General features: G+C 29.6%; 1 protein-coding gene across 9 annotated transcripts in view; it reads left to right on the top strand.

The window, feature by feature from the left end:
- Pkn (serine/threonine-protein kinase N) overlaps positions 1-19049 on the top strand; it is a 113066-nt gene that overhangs the window by 90865 nt on the left and 3152 nt on the right. For 7 of the 9 annotated variants that reach the window (XM_067048903.1, XM_067048899.1, XM_067048905.1 and 4 more), the window contains 14 exons: positions 1021-1295; positions 2537-2691; positions 3246-3333; positions 3423-3588; positions 5262-5454; positions 5859-5930; positions 6154-6359; positions 11558-11686; positions 14054-14206; positions 15095-15274; positions 15850-16001; positions 16083-16302; positions 16402-16509; positions 17642-17782. In XM_067048903.1, the coding sequence (XP_066905004.1) occupies positions 1021-1295; positions 2537-2691; positions 3246-3333; positions 3423-3588; positions 5262-5454; positions 5859-5930; positions 6154-6359; positions 11558-11686; positions 14054-14206; positions 15095-15274; positions 15850-16001; positions 16083-16302; positions 16402-16509; positions 17642-17782 (2238 nt within the window). The remainder of the gene's footprint in view (positions 1-1020; positions 1296-2536; positions 2692-3245; positions 3334-3422; positions 3589-5261; positions 5455-5858; positions 5931-6153; positions 6360-11557; positions 11687-14053; positions 14207-15094; positions 15275-15849; positions 16002-16082; positions 16303-16401; positions 16510-17641; positions 17783-19049) is intronic. The other 2 variants (XM_067048902.1, XM_014414979.3) reach the window with 2 other exon arrangements.

Here is a 19049-nt window from a genome sequence, read left to right as displayed (position 1 = left end):
AAACACTCTAGAATCAAAATAAACAACGAACAAACGAAAAACGACAGGACTTTTTGAATGCCCTGGTATTTTTATTTTCACGCATGTTTTAACATTTATAAATGTAAATAAAAATTTATACCACCAAATTTATTTAAAAATGAAATAATTTAATATTCTTTAACCTTTAAATATTGGTAATTATGTACTTGTCCAGTTGAAATGGTGGTTGATTTTTTTAAAATTTGGATTCTTCTTAATTTAATAAATGAAACAAGTAATGATGTGCTCCTATCCATAGGTGGTTCATAAAGCCAAAATTATTCTTTTATATTAAATTCTTGGATAAGACTTTATCTAACTATTTTACTTTATAATATTCTTCATAAACACAGCTACTTAGGGTAAGATTGATTCCTTAAGGTCATAAAGATAAAAGTATTGTGTAATATATTCAATATGAAGTAAGATAAAACCATTAAAGATTTTTTGTTGGATAGATAATGTGGAATTCCTTGACTTTTATGTGGTAGCTTTAATAAATGTTTTTGTCTCTTGACAATCGAAAGGGATTAGTTAAGTTTGTTAGGCTAAATGAAGAAGAAATCAATATTATAGTCAACAGATGATATCTGTAGACTAGAGGAAAGTATTCTGGATAAAATCCACAGAATTCAAGGGGAGGGAAGATGTATGAACGTATTTGATATGACATAAACTTACCCTTACCCCAATAGTAGTTATAATCAGCATATAAGAATTTGTGTTTACCAAGTTTCATCAAAATCGTCCAAGTATATTTGCAAGTACTGAATTTGTGTTAAACACTTATTAAGGACATAATTTTGAATTAAACTCTTATTTTATGGCTCTCAACAATCATTTGATTATGATTTATTTTTTAGTGAATGTCATTAGTATAGTAATTTTTCTTTCTTTATTATACAATCAAATTGTAATTAATATTGAGCAGTTATTAGTTAATTATTTGTTGTTTTTTGGAAAAAAAAATGTTAATCTAAAATTTTATCTTTATTTCAGGCGCAGGTTAGCTTGTGCGAATCATCTCAAAAGCTTGATTTGCTGAGGAAGTCTCTTGAAATGAGGCGCTCTGAACTGCCTCCTGACTCAACAACAGCTGCACAATTGAAACACGAGTTAGACTCAGTGCAATCATCGAGCCCCGTTCCAGTTACTTATACCAGTCTTCAACCGTTCAGGGGTGATGGCACTATTGGTATGAGAGGTGGAATATTAAATAGTAGGCCGTCTCCATTCAACAGGACTGCAGCAGTTACTGGGAAACTTGAAGTGAGGTAAATTATATTAATATTTTCTTATTTAATTATCTCTAGCAATGTTTTTAGTAGTATTGTCGTGAAGGAAGCTCAAGTTAATAAGAAAATGAGGTACTTATTTAAGTCGAAGAAGAAGAAAAGTTACTTATTGAAGAATATTTAAGATTTGGCAGGTTTCCATTCAGTTTAGATAAACACGTGTTTGGAATGATAACCCCAGGAGTCCAACATGTTTTTATCATTTCCTAAATGTAATTGTAGCTAGTTATTATCATTTTGTTGAGAAACATCTTAGTCAGTGAATCAATGTTTTCCCAATGAACTTAGTAACTACACACTAAGACCTGGTCTGCAACTCAGAAATTTATTTCTTCTTTGAAGAAAGATTTCCTCTAATAGTGTAGAGGAAGAATATGACATTCCATAATTTTGAAAACAGACTGTTAGTTTGTTTAACTCCATAATTTCACTGTACTTACCTCTAATATCATGGAATATGAACCATATTAAGTATTATATAAGAATTGTTCATTTTTTTAAACTGCTCTACTGAAAAGATGACATATTGTGGCTTATCATATTCTTGCCTCAACTGAACCACTTCATTTCACAAAAAAAAAAAAATATAAAAATAAGAAATCATAAGCTGAATAAACTAGCAGAAAAAACTATGTATTAATAATCGACTTTTCACTCCACTTTCTAGGGCTGCTTTCTGAAGGAAGAAGCCCTGCTAAATGGAGCGAAACATTGGTTATTAATAAATAGTTTTTCTTTTTTTGACCGCCATCTGGACCATCTTACTACAATCATCACATACGGTCAACAGTCTCCTAATAAGCATGGACGATTTGTTTCAATTTCCTTTTAAATGTTTTTATAAACAATTTGTTGATAAATAAATACTTTTTTTTTACATATTTATCAATAATTAGTATTTTCTGTGTTTCCATTAAGTTGATTGGTCTGATGAACCTCAAATTAATACAAATTTAAATTTAAATACCATAATGATTCTTATTGTCCTAATGGTTACATTGAACTATTCGGTTTTGGTATAGAATATTTTTTGGAAAATTTGGTTTCTATGACTCATTGATATTATGCATATCTTGATTAACCCCAGTTTACTACTTAATAGTTATATATGAATGTGTATTTCTTATCCTGTAAAAGTCAAATTTTCTTTGTTCGGAATAATTTATTGCTTGTTAAATAAATATTACTGGTTTTTAATATCACTTTCAATTTTCTTTTAGATTAATGGGATGCCAAGACCTTCTTGAAGAAGTTCCTGGTAGATCTAGAAGAGAGAAAGACTCAATATCAAGTCCAGGTGATCTAAGATCTTTTGTGAAAGGAGTAACCGGAAGGAGTTCCAGTAAATCATATAGTGTTAAGGATGAAATCAGCAGTAATTGTCCATTTCTTATTACTTTTTCTATTTAGTTTTAAGGAGGTGATATATTTAAACTAAAATGTTAATTTTATTGTAATTAAGTTTTTTCCCCTTTATTTTATTTCAAACTAAGAGAAAGAAGGAAGGCTAAAGAGGTTTCAATGCAATGCTTATACTGAATGACCCTTTCACTTTATTTTTATGTTAACCATATTTGTTTATCCATAATTAATTTAATGTCCTACATAGATGTTATTTTAAACTCATTTCAACAGTTCCTGTGTTGATACAGTTAGTTAACTTGTAGCTAACTTGATTCAAAATTGGCATAAACTGACAGCTCATGATAATATATTACTCCAATAGAAGGGAAAAAAAACAATAAAAGTAGTACTCATGTATTTCACTGTTAAAATGTTTTGTCAATTCCATTTTTGTAATGTTCATCTAAGTAATTTCTTTAATTATGATTGTGATTGTCTAATAATATTGTTTATTCTTAAGTATTCAAATTATAAGTCTGGATTATTCATTGCTATTTGATAATAATTTTCCAATGTTTGTTATAGATGAAATAATGGCCGTTATTAAGCTTGATAATCAAACTGTTGCTCAGACAAGTTGGCGACCGTGTTCTCAACAAGCATGGGACCAAAGGTATTTGATTGTAATATCACCTAAATGAACTCGTTAATCATGTTTATTGTATGATATTGTTGAAATATAATTTCTGTTTCCTCCTTAAGGTTCTCAATAGAACTAGAAAAATCAAGGGAATTGGAAATAGGTGTGTACTGGAGGGATTGGCGTTCATTGTGTGCTGTTAAATTTCTTCGTTTAGAAGAATTTATAGATGATATAAGGCATGGTATGGCATTACAGTTAGAACCACAAGGGCTTCTTTTTGCAGAGGTGGGTTATTTTAATTATTATTTTTTTAAAGATACTTTTAGTTTATTCGAACCAATGATATAAGAGGATATGATCCAGAATATGGTCAATAAGTACAACACCAAAATATTGAACCTGTCATCTTATTTACAAAATAAAAAGTCAAATTAATTTTAATTTTTACTCATCAAATCCATAGTCAAATTAGGTTATTCACAAAACTATGCAATATAGAATTATGAGTGTTCATGTGAATTTACTTTTTTTCGGTTTTTGTTTTTTTAAATTGATTTTAAACCTGAAATACCATTGAGAAACTTTTTTAAGTCCAGTTTTATCAATCAATAGTTTATCTTCTGTATTTAATCCAATTTAAACTTGAATCTAGCAAAGTTTTGTAATCAAATTACATACAAATGTTGAAGTTTGTTAGTGTTGGGAAGCAGGAAAGTATGCATTCTGATAGATTTATTAATATTTGTTTCACAAACTTGTTGGAGGTATCTCTACTAAAACCATGCATTGTGGCAAAGGTTTGGAACTCGTAATGATTCATCCATCGATTTCATCATTCCATTTGTTAATTCGGTTGACCCCAACATTAGAATTTAGATTCTGGCAGTAATTTTGGCTTGTACTGCTGAATGTATTGTTATTTGTTCCCAATAATCTTAAAACATATGGATTTACATAATTCTTTAACCTTGGTGTTTGCGATCTCTTAGAAAAAAAGAGTTAATTAATCAAAATGCCAACAAACCATATTAAACTTAGTACTTTGTAATTCGGTGTTCCATTTTCAAACAAGGATCATCATTCATCCCTTCAACTCCACTTAGTGCCAGTAGTTAAACCATTTGATTTAATATATAAGAAGATGGTCAGGGTTGCGGTCAAAAGTGAAACAAAAATAGTTTACAACTATTTATTTTCCGACGTTTCGCCCTACTTTGCAGGGCTTCATCAGGGCTAAAAAGATACAAAATGATAAGAATAAAAATACAAATACAATGCATATATATGTGTATATATACATATATACATTAGATTTAATTTTTGTTATGAATAAGCTGCTTACTTAAAACCTTCAGCCACTTGTTACTTGTTAATTCTGTCATGCTTACAGTCAATGTACCTAGAAAATATGTTGTCTTACAGTTGAAAATTAGTGTTTGTTTAAAATACACCTTATGAATTTAAAGAAAAGTAGTGTTTGTTTAAAATACCCCTGATGAATTTAAAGGTTTTATTTTATTAATCTATACAATTCTGCCTAACAAGTTGGAAGTATTTGAGAGTTGAGTAGCCCAGTGGCTAACTCCCTGTCTTAACTTCTAACTCCTGAGTCTGGGTTCAAGTCCAGCAGTGGCAGATAATTTATTTGTTCTCTTACATCAGCAGTGGGTGGGTCAACTTTGTGGTTGGTAAACTGTTAAGGGACACTACCATCTGTTATTGATTGGGTACCTGACTCTTGCTTCATTGGGTTTTATGATAAACCTGGGGGTTAAGCATGAATACTCGCTACATTAACTCCTTAAAGAAGATTAATTCTTTATTAAGTATGAAACCAAGGTCCTTGGTTTAGTGGTACAGGTGTATTATTTTTAAAAATATTTTTTTTGCTTAGTTTAAAGTATTAATATTCAGTGAAGAAATCACTATGTACTTCAATTTTTATCTTCTTGTAACAGATAAAATTTTTGAATCCAATGATATCAAGAAGACCTAAACTTCAAAGGCAAAAGAAGATTTTTAAACAGCAAGTAAAAAATTTCCCCAGAGCCAACCAAATGAATATAAATGTAGCTACATGGGGTCGTCTTTTAAAACGTTCATCTCCTTCAATACAAAATGCTAGAGCTCAGTCTGAAAGTCCACCTACAGGTAACTTTAATTAATACTTTTCAAACTATTGAGAATGTGGTTTTTAATAGGAAATAGCTGATAACTATGATGCAGTAGAGCAGTTGATGACTCCAAATATTTATTAGTAGTAGTAATAGTATTATTATATGATTTTATGAATTTTCATTATTAATATAAAATAGATTTAGGATACATTTTTCAACTCAATTTACTTGTTCTTAACAAATTTTATTTATAAATATTAAATAAATTTGAAAACTTTAAAACAGTTCAACTAATAATGTTTGAGTTAGCAGGTTTTCCTAACCTCAGACATAAATAAGAGTATTGGTATTATTATTTATATATTTTTATATTATTGAAACAGTTCCTTATTGAGAGTAAATAAATAAATTAAATGTACATTCTCATGCTTGCAAAAGGAACTACAATATGCTGGGATAACTTCAAATATGTTTGCCGCTTCATAAAGTTTGAACCAAATTCTCCAAATGGTAAATTGAAAAAAAAAATTCAGTTGTAGTTAAATTTCTGTTAATGGTACTTGAGTTTTAATTTCACCTATCACCTTTGGTCACCTCTATATTATATTTCTAAAATGTAGAATTGATTGCTTGTAGTATGTATTGCTTGGTAATAGTGTGAATTTATGATTTAATATTTTCCTTTTTTATGAGTTTTTTTTTTTTCTGATTTGAGTTGTTTTGATATTTCAAGGTAACAGTGTGGAAGTTGAAGAGAAGCCAGAGACACCAGGGGAAAGCCCCGACCCTGGAGCTTGTGGCCTCGGTGGTGCTAGACCATTGGGTATTGCTGTACTTCCTCCCCTTCCACCTGATGTCAACCCCTTGCCTTCAGCCATTGCCAAGAAGAGATCACCACAACAGCCACCTCCTCCTCCACCTCCAAGGCTCGATATAGAGGTATCATTAATATTTTCGCCCGTGTAGATATTTTTTGCATGTGTTTTAAGCTATTCAATGTTCAAGCTTTTATTTTTAAAAATAGCCATTTGGTGATACCTGGAAATAAAAAAGACTGTATAAAGTCATTTCTAACTGATTAATGATATCATTAAACATTTTATTTTGAAAAATGTATTAAATTCTTATTTTTGTCAAAGGTTTATATTTATACAATTTAGTACTCATTTTATTTCTAGCATGTTTAACTTATGTACATATAAAACCCCTTCTCTATGGTTTCTGGTTTGGTTTATTTATAGTATTATAGTAAATATGAGGGCACATGTTCAATTTGTTGCACAGTTTTTTGCACAGGGTTATTTTTGCTATTTCATGCTTTTATTCAATTGAAAACTGTAGTTTCAATACTTGTCTCAAAAAGTATTCTTTACAATGTTTGTCTTTGTCTTTGGCTTTTTTATCCCCCTTTCTTGCTTCTATGTACATAGACATTCAATTTAAATATTTAACAATTTATTGTTGGTGGACCTCGGCATCTATTATTATAATCTGTAGATAATAATTACAGAAATTATAAAAATTAAAATATTGGCTTTAATTTAGATAATTCGCCATTTCCGAGAGGAATTACATTTTTTTTTTTTACTGTATTTTTATAAACACACAACGTGTAATTATATTTTGAATTATTACTTAGTCAATGCTATATACTATTATTAAACTGTTTTTGCTATGACATTCATCATGTTGCTTAATATTTGGAATATTCTTGATACTTATAAGTAAGAAGAATTTCTATCCTACTATTGATTCAGGGCTATTATATAATAACACGAAAAATTTCTAAAAATCTGAAGCTAAGGTTGTACAATGCCATGATCAAGCCAGCTCTGATAAACGGCTGAAAACCTCGGCTGTAACAGGTACCCTTGAAAGGAAAATTGAGAGATTTAAACAGAAAGTCTTCTATACATTTACAGGAGCGATCTGGGATCAGAGCCTTAATGCATTGAAGAGAAATAACAGTAAACTGCTTGCATTGACTGATCAGTCTATATCTCATAATGATGTGAAGATAAGGAGTTTAAGATGGGCAGGACATGTGGCCCGAACCAATCCATCTACAGCCTCTACATAACAATGAATGCTAGTATGGTTGGCAAGAGACCACACAGGAAGCCAAAAACTAGATGGATAGACAGAATCAACTAAGATGCAAAAGAGCTGGATGCAGCAAACTGGAAAGCAGTAGTCTAAGACAGGCAGGGGTGGAGAAGGCTGGTTTGGGCAACCAAAGATCTACAATGACTTTGGAGTCATCTGAAAAAAATAAATAAAATATATAGCATTCAAATTTTTATAGGATTCTCTTAAGGATCATATTGTCAAATGAATAAAATCTTCGGCCCTGAGAATATGGTGGAGTAATAGGAAAGAAAGCTGAACAGAATGGATTACTCAAACACAAGTCTGCACTCAGACTGTAGGCATTAACACACCCGTTTGTTTTTGATGTTTTCTTTCCCTTATTTGATTTTTTACTTGGGTTTTCACTACATATCATCTTTCGTATTAGTTTAATTTCTTGAAAAGAAAATTATTTAGTTGTTTAGCAGCTCTGTAAGTTCTTGGTTATTCATTTTTTATTTAAATTGTCTTAGTTTTGTTTCTTCGGACATGTTGGTTTGATATTTTATATTCCTTTCATCTCATTTACTGCCTTTTATCTCTTTTCAAGTATAATATCTTTGTTTTGATCCATTTTTTAAATTAAAATTAATTTAGTGACACTTTCGCTCAATAATGTTTCAATTACTTTAATCATCAGGGACATTTTTATTTATAACACCAGTTAAAATCTTGGGAGACATATTGCTGTAAACAATAGCTAAATTAACTTAATTGACTAAAGTGAAAATAAAGAGAGTAATAACCTGTATTTTTAAGGTTTATTTGTCTCATCAAAAACAAAATAGCCTTTAAAATAATTGCCTATAAAATATTACCATTTTCAAACTCCAAGGTCATAGTGATAATCAATTTGTCTTATTGGTAATAAAATTCTATTACGTTTTCACTCAATTATTATGGAATATTAGAGTAATTGTGTGATGCTTTAATTTAACTGGTTTAATTTAATTTAAATAGGTTTTATATTGCACCATGTTGCCCTAGGTATCAAAAGTGATTACCTCAATAATCCTAAGTGACCTAGCAGCGACTCTTGGGTCTTATTTAAAAAGTCATCCCCACCCTCATTCTCCAGATTTAATTCCATCAGATCACTATTTTTTCTGCTGCTAGTTCATATTATAAAAGGGGAGGCATAAAAAAAAAAAATTACGAGGTTGAGTCAGTAATAAAAGATTTATTGTTCTTAAAAAAATTTTTTGTACATCAGGGATTAACAAGAAACCCAATGGTCGTCCGTGGTTCAGGTGGTTGAGACACAGGTCTTAGCAATCTGAGAACTGCAGGCAGCACCGGTTCGAATCCGGCTGGGGCATTGACTTTTCTTATTTTGTGGGACTGCCACTTTATGAAAAAATCCATTTTTCATTAAGTGGTGGTCCCACAAGATGACCCCCCATCGTGGTTAGAATAGGTTGGTCTCCTGTAGATCCACCCCCCCCCTCTCAAATGACCAGGAAGGGGATCATAATAAAAAAAAGGCATGAAACCTGAACGACGTAGTTCAAACATCGTGGAATACCATGGTGAATACTTAGCGGATTAAATGTATATGTAATGTAATACATTAAATTTGACTGAACTTTTTTTACATCTTAATATGTGTCTGTCTCATGACATGTGTATACATCGGGACCTGGTCGTACCTTACTTCAGGTATCCCGAATATATATTGAAAAAACTATTTAAATTAGTGTGGAAAAAGGGTGTTTGAATGTGAGACTTTTCTGCTTATTAATGAGCTCTTATATTTTATAAGACTAAGTAAAATCCCTGAGGGGGCAAATAGGTTAGTTTTTTAGTTAAGTGAAAATTATTATAAGATTAAATAGAAATATATATCAGATGGTCTCATATAACAAGTAATAGTGATCACTTATTTGGTTATTGGGTTGGAAGTCTCGTTGCCGCAGTTACTTTTGCGTCCTATGGGTGCTTCCCTTGTCCTGGTGTGGAGTGGGCGAAATGGTGAAAACCACGTACTTTTCGCTTGGTGTTAAAAAAAAAAAGTCTTTCTCCTTCTGAGGCTGGCCAATAGTATGTCCTCGGCTGTGGCGAGAAGGTAGGGGCAAGCCAGGTCCTGGCTTGCATGCTACGATACATAATAAAGGAGGGTGGCTTCGCAGTCGCAGGGTCTTCCGATGTCAAGGGGGGCATCAGAAAATGAGACCCCTGACCCCCCCGACTTTATGCAAACCCAAAAAAAAATCGAAAAATTCGGATTACTTAAATGATGATTACTGACAACATGTTTGTATAAGCCATTAAATATCATCTGCTTGTTGCCCTTTGTCCTTTCCTTTTACTTGAGTTTTTGTTTTATACATTGCTGAATTGGATATCTTTCTAATGTTTTGCATGTTTGATGTTCAAAGTTAGAAGAAAATCAATGCCAATTTCTATTTCCTGGTGCAAATTTTAAGTGCCTGAGAATTGGTTTATGATTTCTCGGTAGTTTATAAATTTAACTTTAACCAGATTCTGAGGTAAATTTCTTTCTTACTGAAATTTCATGAAGCCTTCCACTTTCAAATCTTCTCATGAAGACTAAATCTTGATTGCTTTAGTTTTTGTTGCAGCAGTATTTAAATAAATATAACCAGAATGTCAAGTGAAACCCTACTCAACCTAGCCTCAGGAATAGTACTGAGATGATCTTTGATCAGTCGTTTATAAAAGTATATTATTACAGCTGGATTGGAACCGGTTTCTGCTTCTTCTTTGAACATACTGGACTATCACAGAACATGACTTCTTTTAATAAATTAATATTGTAAATAAGAGTAAAAATGTAAAAGGAGGGTAGTAGAATTATTTTCAATACTCTCTGAGTTAGAGAGCTTTCTTATGTTCTATTTAAAAGAAATAATTATCTGTTGATTAGGTTACTATCGAATTTTTAATGGCTACCTGATTAAAGAAGTCTCAGGCTGTTCGACTGGTACCTATTTATAGCTCTCAAGACCTGCTGGCCTACCCATATTTTCATGTGCTGAGTGATTCCTTTTCAGAAAATAGTCAGTCGATTAATTGTATGGAAAGTTTTTTAAACCATTTATTTTTTCTTAAAAAAGAGTAATGGTATAAATTTGGATAGAGAGTAAACTTACTTATATTTAAGAAAACAACCTGTAGAAATTGAAAAGTCAACCAAGAATTATTAAATAGTACTCAAAGGGCCAATGAAGTGTTCTGTTGGGAAACCTTAAAATTCATTTCCAAATATGCAATTAGCAAAAAGATAAAAGTTTTATTTATATAAGTCAGTTTTTTATTAAGTGTTATCAAAAGATTTAAGATTAGAAACCATCTAGATGGATATAACTAACACATCATATAGTTAGTTATATGGATCAAATTGACTGAGTGAATTTTGTGTTGTCCATCAGCAGAAATAGTGTTTGATCAAATAGGTGACTATATAATTCTTTTGGCTGACTAAAATTTTGTAGCAATCAATTTTGTAGAACTTCAAGCACCATTATAAGAGTTGTGGATTCAGATTTTTGTTTTGTTTTCAAGGAATCATTTTACCGGATTTAGGTTGAATATGGTAAAAAATAAATATTTTATCCCTTTAGGTTGTTATTAAATCATAATTAGAAGTTATTATAATTATTAAATTAGACCAATAACAAGTTTTTTTTTTTAATTTACTACTATAAACTGTACCCATTTAAAATCAGTATTTTATTAATTTATTTTTCATTCCTTCTAGCAAGTACTAAATTTCATTTTATTACTTTTTGCTTTTCCTCTATTCGTTACTGTAGTCATAAAAAACAAATTTTCTCAGCAATAAAATTTAGTAGTTATTAATGGAAAAGGAATTTTTTTTTTCATTTCTGAGTTAAGTTGTCAACTGTGGTAAAGGAATCTATTAGATACTGATAGGATTTCTGATAAATTGAAAGTTTTATCGTTTGAGACAGTCTTGAAACCATTAGAGAAAGGGTAGAAAGGTGAAGCAGGTAGCTTTAGTAGGTCTTTACAATGGTTTGCAGCTTGCATCAGCCTTGAGGGAGTTTGATTTTCTGCAAGAAGAAGAGCGTCCTGTCCCAGCGCCTCGGACCATCATCACTAGCACCAACACTTCCACTCCATCACCCCTAATAGAGTTTCCACCAGAGCAGGTAGTTTTCACTCTTTTAGTCAGTTGCTTTAAAAGTGTGCATGTTTTATTTTGTAAGATAAATACTGCATCAGTTAAATTTCTACATATTCTTCTATTTGGTTTCGGTTTTCAGCAAAGCTTTCTATCTTGCATGGCTTGGTCTAATTATTTTATTAGATTTGGTTATCTTTTTACTTATTTACATTTTCTAGCTAAATCCCATTATAATTTTTTTTAAAATAACAATGATTCTGTTTTTATAAAGAAATTACTTAATATTTTGTTTTTTCAATGTTCATTATGTTGTTTCATACACGTGTTAATGAAACATGTGTCTATATAATATGGTTTATAGTGTTCATATTTAATTAGTATAATTTATTTTATTAGATCTTTATGTTTATACTTATTTTTAGTTCTCTGTTGGTACTATACTGGTTGAGGCTTTTTTTATTTTATTTTCTTTTTTTGCGATCATACAACATAATTATTAATGTTTCACTTTCATTTAATTTCAACTTAACACACTCTTCCTAAGATTGAAATTAATATTACTACTTTATTCATCGTCCATCATAATTTTTCATATGTTTATTTTTTTTGTAATAATATTCATCTTGAGACTTTTGGATTGTGGATAGAGGAGCTTACATCTACTACAAAAGCTTGTTCTCTTCTTGTCCCATTAAGTTAACACTTTTATAATAAAATAATTATAAGTATGTATTTATACTTTAAAAAATTATCTATATTATAACCCTGATTTTGTTTCTTACAAGACTTAATTAAACCTGATCAATAAGATCATTGTTCTCATTAAAATTTATCAGATGTTGTTGACATTTTGATGATCTTTCTATCTAACTCTATATTGAATGAAATTTCATGATATAGTTGTTGTTGTTGTCTGGGGCTTAAGGGCGTAAAACCCTGAGGTCATCAACGCCCATTCATGATATAGTTATCTCAATGTAATCTATTGTGTTTGAACCTTAAAATGTACTTATATAATATACTTAACTTCTATAAATAAAGAAAATTAATTGAAAACTGTTAAAATGAGTTTTAAAAAATAAACTAAATGTCTTACAAATTATAAGTATTTTAATTAATAACAAATAATTTGTTTGTTTTTTTCTAATACCAGCCATTTGTATCAAATACATTTGTTTAGTTTACCAATTACATTTGCGAAATGTTTACTGTACAATAGCAAATCTTTCATGAGCTGATTTCTTAGATGTGCCACAGATTTAATTTGGATAGAACACCTATATTTGGATTGTTATTGTTCCTCCATTTTCAACTTTACATTGATTCGTTCATTTTTCCCAGTGTGCCTTTTTCACTGTTAATTTTTATTAACTGTTATTTTATTCTTCTTTTTTTTTTGTACCCAGAAAGCCTTGTCTGTGGTAATTAAATAATTAATTCACATAATTTCAATATTTTTCTCACCTAAAACATTGTATAAACACCATTGGCTGATGCCATGATCCTTTTTTTCATCCATATTTCATAATGTATAAGAAATTGAAACCTTTCTGGTCACAATGCAATACTATAACACCCATCCTTCTAAACTTTTAAGTTCGCGCAGTAGTCCTTGTTCTACTTAGAAAAATGACATATTTAGTCCACAAATGAACGGACATAGACTGCTGGCTGGTGGATTTGAAAAAGTAAGTATGAGATATGGCTTATACTTTATTGGCGAATAACAGGCTAGAAATTTCGAGAAAAATTATTGAACCTGTCCACAAATATCATTTATGTTTGGCTAACTGTTAGTTCTGTTGTGTATATCACCCTCAAAGGTAAAACATTTCTTGTTTATAATATTTTTGAGCTAAAAATGTTATAATCATTTATTTTATTGGAAGCATCTATTATTAACTTTAATTCTTGAAATCCTAATTAAACCTTCTATATTTTTTTATTTTTTAAAAATGAGATTCACTCAATATTGCACCTACTGAGACTAAATAATGTAATTGTTAATTACTTTTCTGTCCTTCATTTTTCTTTTTTGTATTCATCTGAGTTTTCTTTTAATGAATCTATTTGACTATAAAAAGGTTAAAGACCTATATTCTTTTTTTTTTTTTTTTTATATAGAGCTTTGACCATTCACAGGCTTTTTGAAATCTAAAATATTCATATTGCTTATTTGATAAAGCAAGTCAAAAATAAATTTGTGACTATTTAATTTCTGTTACTCATTTTTTAAAACCAATAGCAAAGGTAGAGTTTCTTTACCATGCTACATAACTTAAGTATTTATTTGAATTATTGTTAATCCATTCAGGAGAATATTTTTATCTCTATATCTGCAGGATTGTGAGTTTAAGTTATAAAATCAGGTTTATTTGTTATTTGTTTTCAGCCAAATTATGAAGCTCCATCACCACCTGTGCGTATTGTTGAATATAAAGGTGAAAGTATGTTTGAGTCTAGGCGACAATCTTTGCTGTCTCCTGGAATTTCAATGGAAAACTTCCGATTGTTATCTGTTTTAGGAAGGGGCCATTTTGGAAAGGTAATTTTATATTAACTATAAAATACATTATTTGTTATTTTTAATAACATTTAAAAATACTATTCCTGTTATGGTTACTTTCAGAAACTTTATTTTATTTCTTATTTTTCTTTTCTTAGCCTACGGTTTTTTATTTACTTTTAATAGATATTTAGTGAAGGAAAATGGAAATTAAATATTTTGTATTTTTCTTTAAAAAATAAATTATAATAGATCCAGAATTGTGTGTCTCAATGAGTTCCAGAATCAGAAGGTGACAAATTAGTTACTAAAGTGGATGATTTCAATTCATTTGAAGTTGAAATAAATATTCTCTGTTAATTCTAATATTAAAAAAAATAATACAATGTATTTTGAAAAAATTCAGCTTTTCTTATATCAACTAGGGCTGTCCCATTTTCCTGCACCATAAAGAACTATTTGAATCTATAGATACCCATAGTCACATGGCTGGGTTGATAAGGCTGCTTTAAACAGCTTTTGTGAGAATTCTGGTCCATTGATAATAAATGGCCTGACTAAATAGCAATTGAAGTGAATCAACTAAATAGCATATTAATATCTCATAATAAGCATTTTAGATAGTTATAAACAAATGAAAAAATGTCTTTTAATTAGAAGTCAAATGAATAATTAGTCAATCAATCAAATTTGAGGATGATCTACTTGATTTGAAATAGTAGTTAAAGAGAGATGTTTTCATTTTTTTAAAAAATGGCTGCCTTTTTTTTCAGCATCTTTTTAGCTTGAAAACAACTGATTCTCCAAATGGTTCCCTTAGAAAAAATAATAATGTAGGAAGTTCAAAATAACTGTCTATTCCTACTTTGTAATATCTTAATAAATTTAAGTTAAAAATATTTATTTCTTTATTTGTACATTTTTCAGGTCATACTCTCACAATATAAGAATACTGGTGAATATTTTGCTATTAAAGCTTTGAAGAAAGGAGATATAATTGCAAGAGATGAAGTAGAATCATTGCTCTCGGAAAAGAGAATATTTGAAGTTGCAAATGCTATGAGGCATCCTTTCTTGGTTAATCTGTTTGCTTGTTTTCAAACTGAGGTATACATAGTTTATCTTATATAATTTATATTTAACTTTTAGTAGTTTTACTAGGTCAAATTTGTCCTGTTTATTTTGTTTCAAATCTTACAAATCATTAGTCTAACAGTCATTTTACAGAAATAATAATTGTCATTGATGCATTATTCATATTTGCCCAATATATTTAACCTATTGTAGTTTAAGTTCATTTTATTTTTTAAAAAATACACTTTGCTTCCCTACATCACTAAGTCTTGTTAAGTTGTTTCAGCCGAATTCCACTCAGAATTGTTTTGTTTTTTTAAATTAAGAATTATTTTTAGTTCCTGAAATACTTAAAATCTATTATTATATATTACTAATGTCTCAAATCTATGCAGTAAGTTGAATCTATAGGCTTGTCTTGAAAAGAAAATGAAAAGCTTTATCGTTTTCATTTTGAATAGTTGTAATGTACAAAACAATGCTTCTTATTTCTAACAAAATAGATTACATTTAAGTATGTAGTGTCTTCAAATAACATAATTTATTGTTATTTATTTACATGAATTCATAGTTATATAATTTTTTTCTAATTAATCACCGCATTTCAGGCACATGTTTGTTTTGTCATGGAATATGCACCTGGTGGTGACCTGATGATGCATATACATGCTGATGTATTCTCAGAACCACGTGCTGTATTTTATGCTGCCTGTGTTGTTCTTGGTCTCCAATATCTTCACGAGAGCAGTATCATTTACCGGTAAATATTTTTTTATTGTTCATTTTATGATTTATTAATCCTAATTTCATTTCATAAGCCACGATTTTGTTACTGTTTTAGAGATTTGAAATTGGATAATTTATTGTTGGATACGGAAGGCTATGTCAAAATAGCCGATTTTGGTTTGTGTAAAGAAGGAATGGGATTTGGAGACCGAACAGGCACTTTTTGTGGTACACCAGAGTTTCTTGCACCAGAAGTATTGACCGAGACAAGTTATACAAGAGCTGTTGACTGGTGGGGCCTTGGGGTTCTTATCTTTGAAATGTTAGTTGGTGAGGTAAGTTATTCATTGATTATTTTTTTCTCAACAATAAATTTGTGAAACAAATAATTGAAATATATTTTGCAATGGTATAATTTGCTTACAATGTTTTAGTCCCCATTTCCGGGAGATGATGAAGAGGAAGTGTTTGATTCAATAGTGAATGATGAAGTACGATATCCCAGGTTTCTTTCACTTGAAGCGATTGCAATCATGAGGAGGGTAATGTTCATTTTCTATATTATGTATTTTCATAATTCTTTTAATTAACTTGCTGATATGGCCATATTTCGGTTGACATAGAGTCTACTTCAATAGCATAACAATCAATTTCTGCTTGACTGTAATGTATTTTCTGCACTAGCTTCCGTATTGGTCGTTATTTACTCATAGCAGAATGTCCACATGCAATCAAGAAGTCTCTCTGATTATTTTAATCATTTTATGTAAATATTATATACATAGGCAATCTAGAGGATTTAAAATACTCCTTCCTACATAGCACCCACCTCTTTTAATTTTAATAAAACTTAAATTGTATTGGAAGGTTATTAGTTGACCATATGTGACGAATGTAGGTAGATGGTCCGAATGATGGTCAAAAAATGTACAAACATAATAGAAGAAAACTATTTAATTGAACCAAATTTCTGGTTGGATATAATAAATATGTTTTTCTACTGTTACGTTTTTTGACTCACCCAGATCATCTTCCTACAATTAAATTGTGATAGTTTTCAAAAGTTACTAAGTGAATTTTTCAGTTTAAAATAGAGCGAAATAAATATTTATTCAATTATTTTGGAGATTCATTTGCTTCTAACACACTGAGTGGGTGACGACTCATATATTCAAATGTAAATTAGCTTAGTGGAAGATTATTGATTGACCGTGTGTATAGATGGATGGAATATGGTCCGGGTGCAGTAAAAAAAAACTCGAATAGTAAATAATTATAATTATTTAAAAAATAGTATAATTATTTACTATTTGAGTTTTTTTTTTACCGCACCCAGACCATATTCCATTCATCTTAAATTAGCTTAAGTTTCCTATTCATGTGGCTCATTTTTGAATATTGATCATGCAAAATTCTTGCTTATTGATCAGTTACAAGTGTGCCATCTGTTGTACATAACTAATTAATATTTTGAAAAAATGTTAATAATAATAATTGTATGATCAAAAAGCTTAGCAAGAGGATGGTTTTTGAATCATTTTATGTAAACAGTGTTCACTTTTATCTCCTGTTCAATGTGATGTTATAATCTGATTATTTGTTTGATTAAAATATGCCATGCAGCACAATCCTATAAGTTTTATACAACATTATAATTAATGATTTGAAATGCAGTTACTGAGGAAAAATCCCGAACGAAGACTTGGTTCAACGGAAAGGGATGCTGAGGATGTTAAGAAGCAGGCTTTCTTTAGAAATATTGCTTGGGAAGAGCTACTAATGAGAAGAATTAAACCACCTTTTGTTCCAACTGTGGTAAGTTTAAGTGTATCTAATATATCCTACAGTGTTCAGATTTGTATTTATTTATGCTTATCAATATAAGCATGACTGAACATGTTCTGTCGGTTTGATTTTACCACTAATTTTCCATAGGTTCATATTTGTAAAATAAAAAAAATAGTAATTTATTTCAAATAATATAAGATTATTAAAGATCTATCATTTGCACATATATAAATGCACAAAAAGAAAACATGAAATCCTGGGTGTCTATCCATAGAGAATGAGTGCTATTTAGCGAAAGTTTCCATTTTTCTTTTATAAAAATTATTATTAGGATAAAATGTATTAATTATTTTTTATTATTAACTGTGTTAATAATTCATCAAATTTTTATGAGGAAGTTATTACCCTAAATCATTTATTAAGAAAAAGTAAATCTTATTCTTGGTTCTTAAGAGCCCATGTAGAACCATGAATCATTTACGCTAAAGGTTACTCCAGATATTAAATAAAGCTCAACATGTACGTTCAACTTACAACTATAACAAAATGTATGATAATTAAGCTGAATTTAAATTTATAGTTACATTGTTATAAAATGTTTTGAGTATTTGTATATATTCAACTGACTTTTGTTTCATATCAGTTTTCTTTGAATCATTGACCTTAATTCAATATATTTAAAAGTTATATTATCAGCCAGCAATGTCTTCCTAATATCTTTGAGTATTTTCCAAATTAAATGAAACTGTTTCTTAAGTAAATGCCTTTTAATATTAGTTCCATTTTTAAGAGTTAAATATTCTCTGGAAATGGATACATAAAGTTATTTATTTCCTTTTTTTTCAAAATTATTATTATTCATAATAATTTTTAAAAAATTTCAAGTGATTTATGACAGATTTAAATTACTTGGAGATTCTATAAATAGGAAGCTTTCACTGTTATCACTAATAATAAGAAATTAAATAAATGTTTTTTTATATTTTATAGTTCTGGTGATGGTGTATCATTTGACATAACTCTTTGTTAAATAATTATGTTTTTTTTTTTAATGTTTTATTTTGGAACTCATATGAACTTTAAATTACAAAGATGCACGGATAACAAGAAAATAGGTTTTTAGGTTTAATAATGATTAGTGGTTATAGTTAGATCTTCACAATTATTTTCTGTATAGGCTATTCTATATCTGTCAACTTTTAGTTATTCATGCTAAGTGTGATGACAATCAAACAATATTCAGCTTTAGATTTAGGATATTGTTCATGCTTGATTACTCATTCTTCTGTGTTAT

Source organism: Halyomorpha halys, unplaced genomic scaffold, assembly GCF_000696795.3.
Source record: "Halyomorpha halys isolate HHAL.00 unplaced genomic scaffold, Hhal_1.1 Scaffold91.1, whole genome shotgun sequence".
NCBI classification, from domain to species: domain Eukaryota; kingdom Metazoa; phylum Arthropoda; class Insecta; order Hemiptera; family Pentatomidae; genus Halyomorpha; species Halyomorpha halys.
The sequence above is the reverse complement of the archived record's forward strand: the minus strand, read 5'-3'. Positions and strand labels throughout refer to the sequence as shown.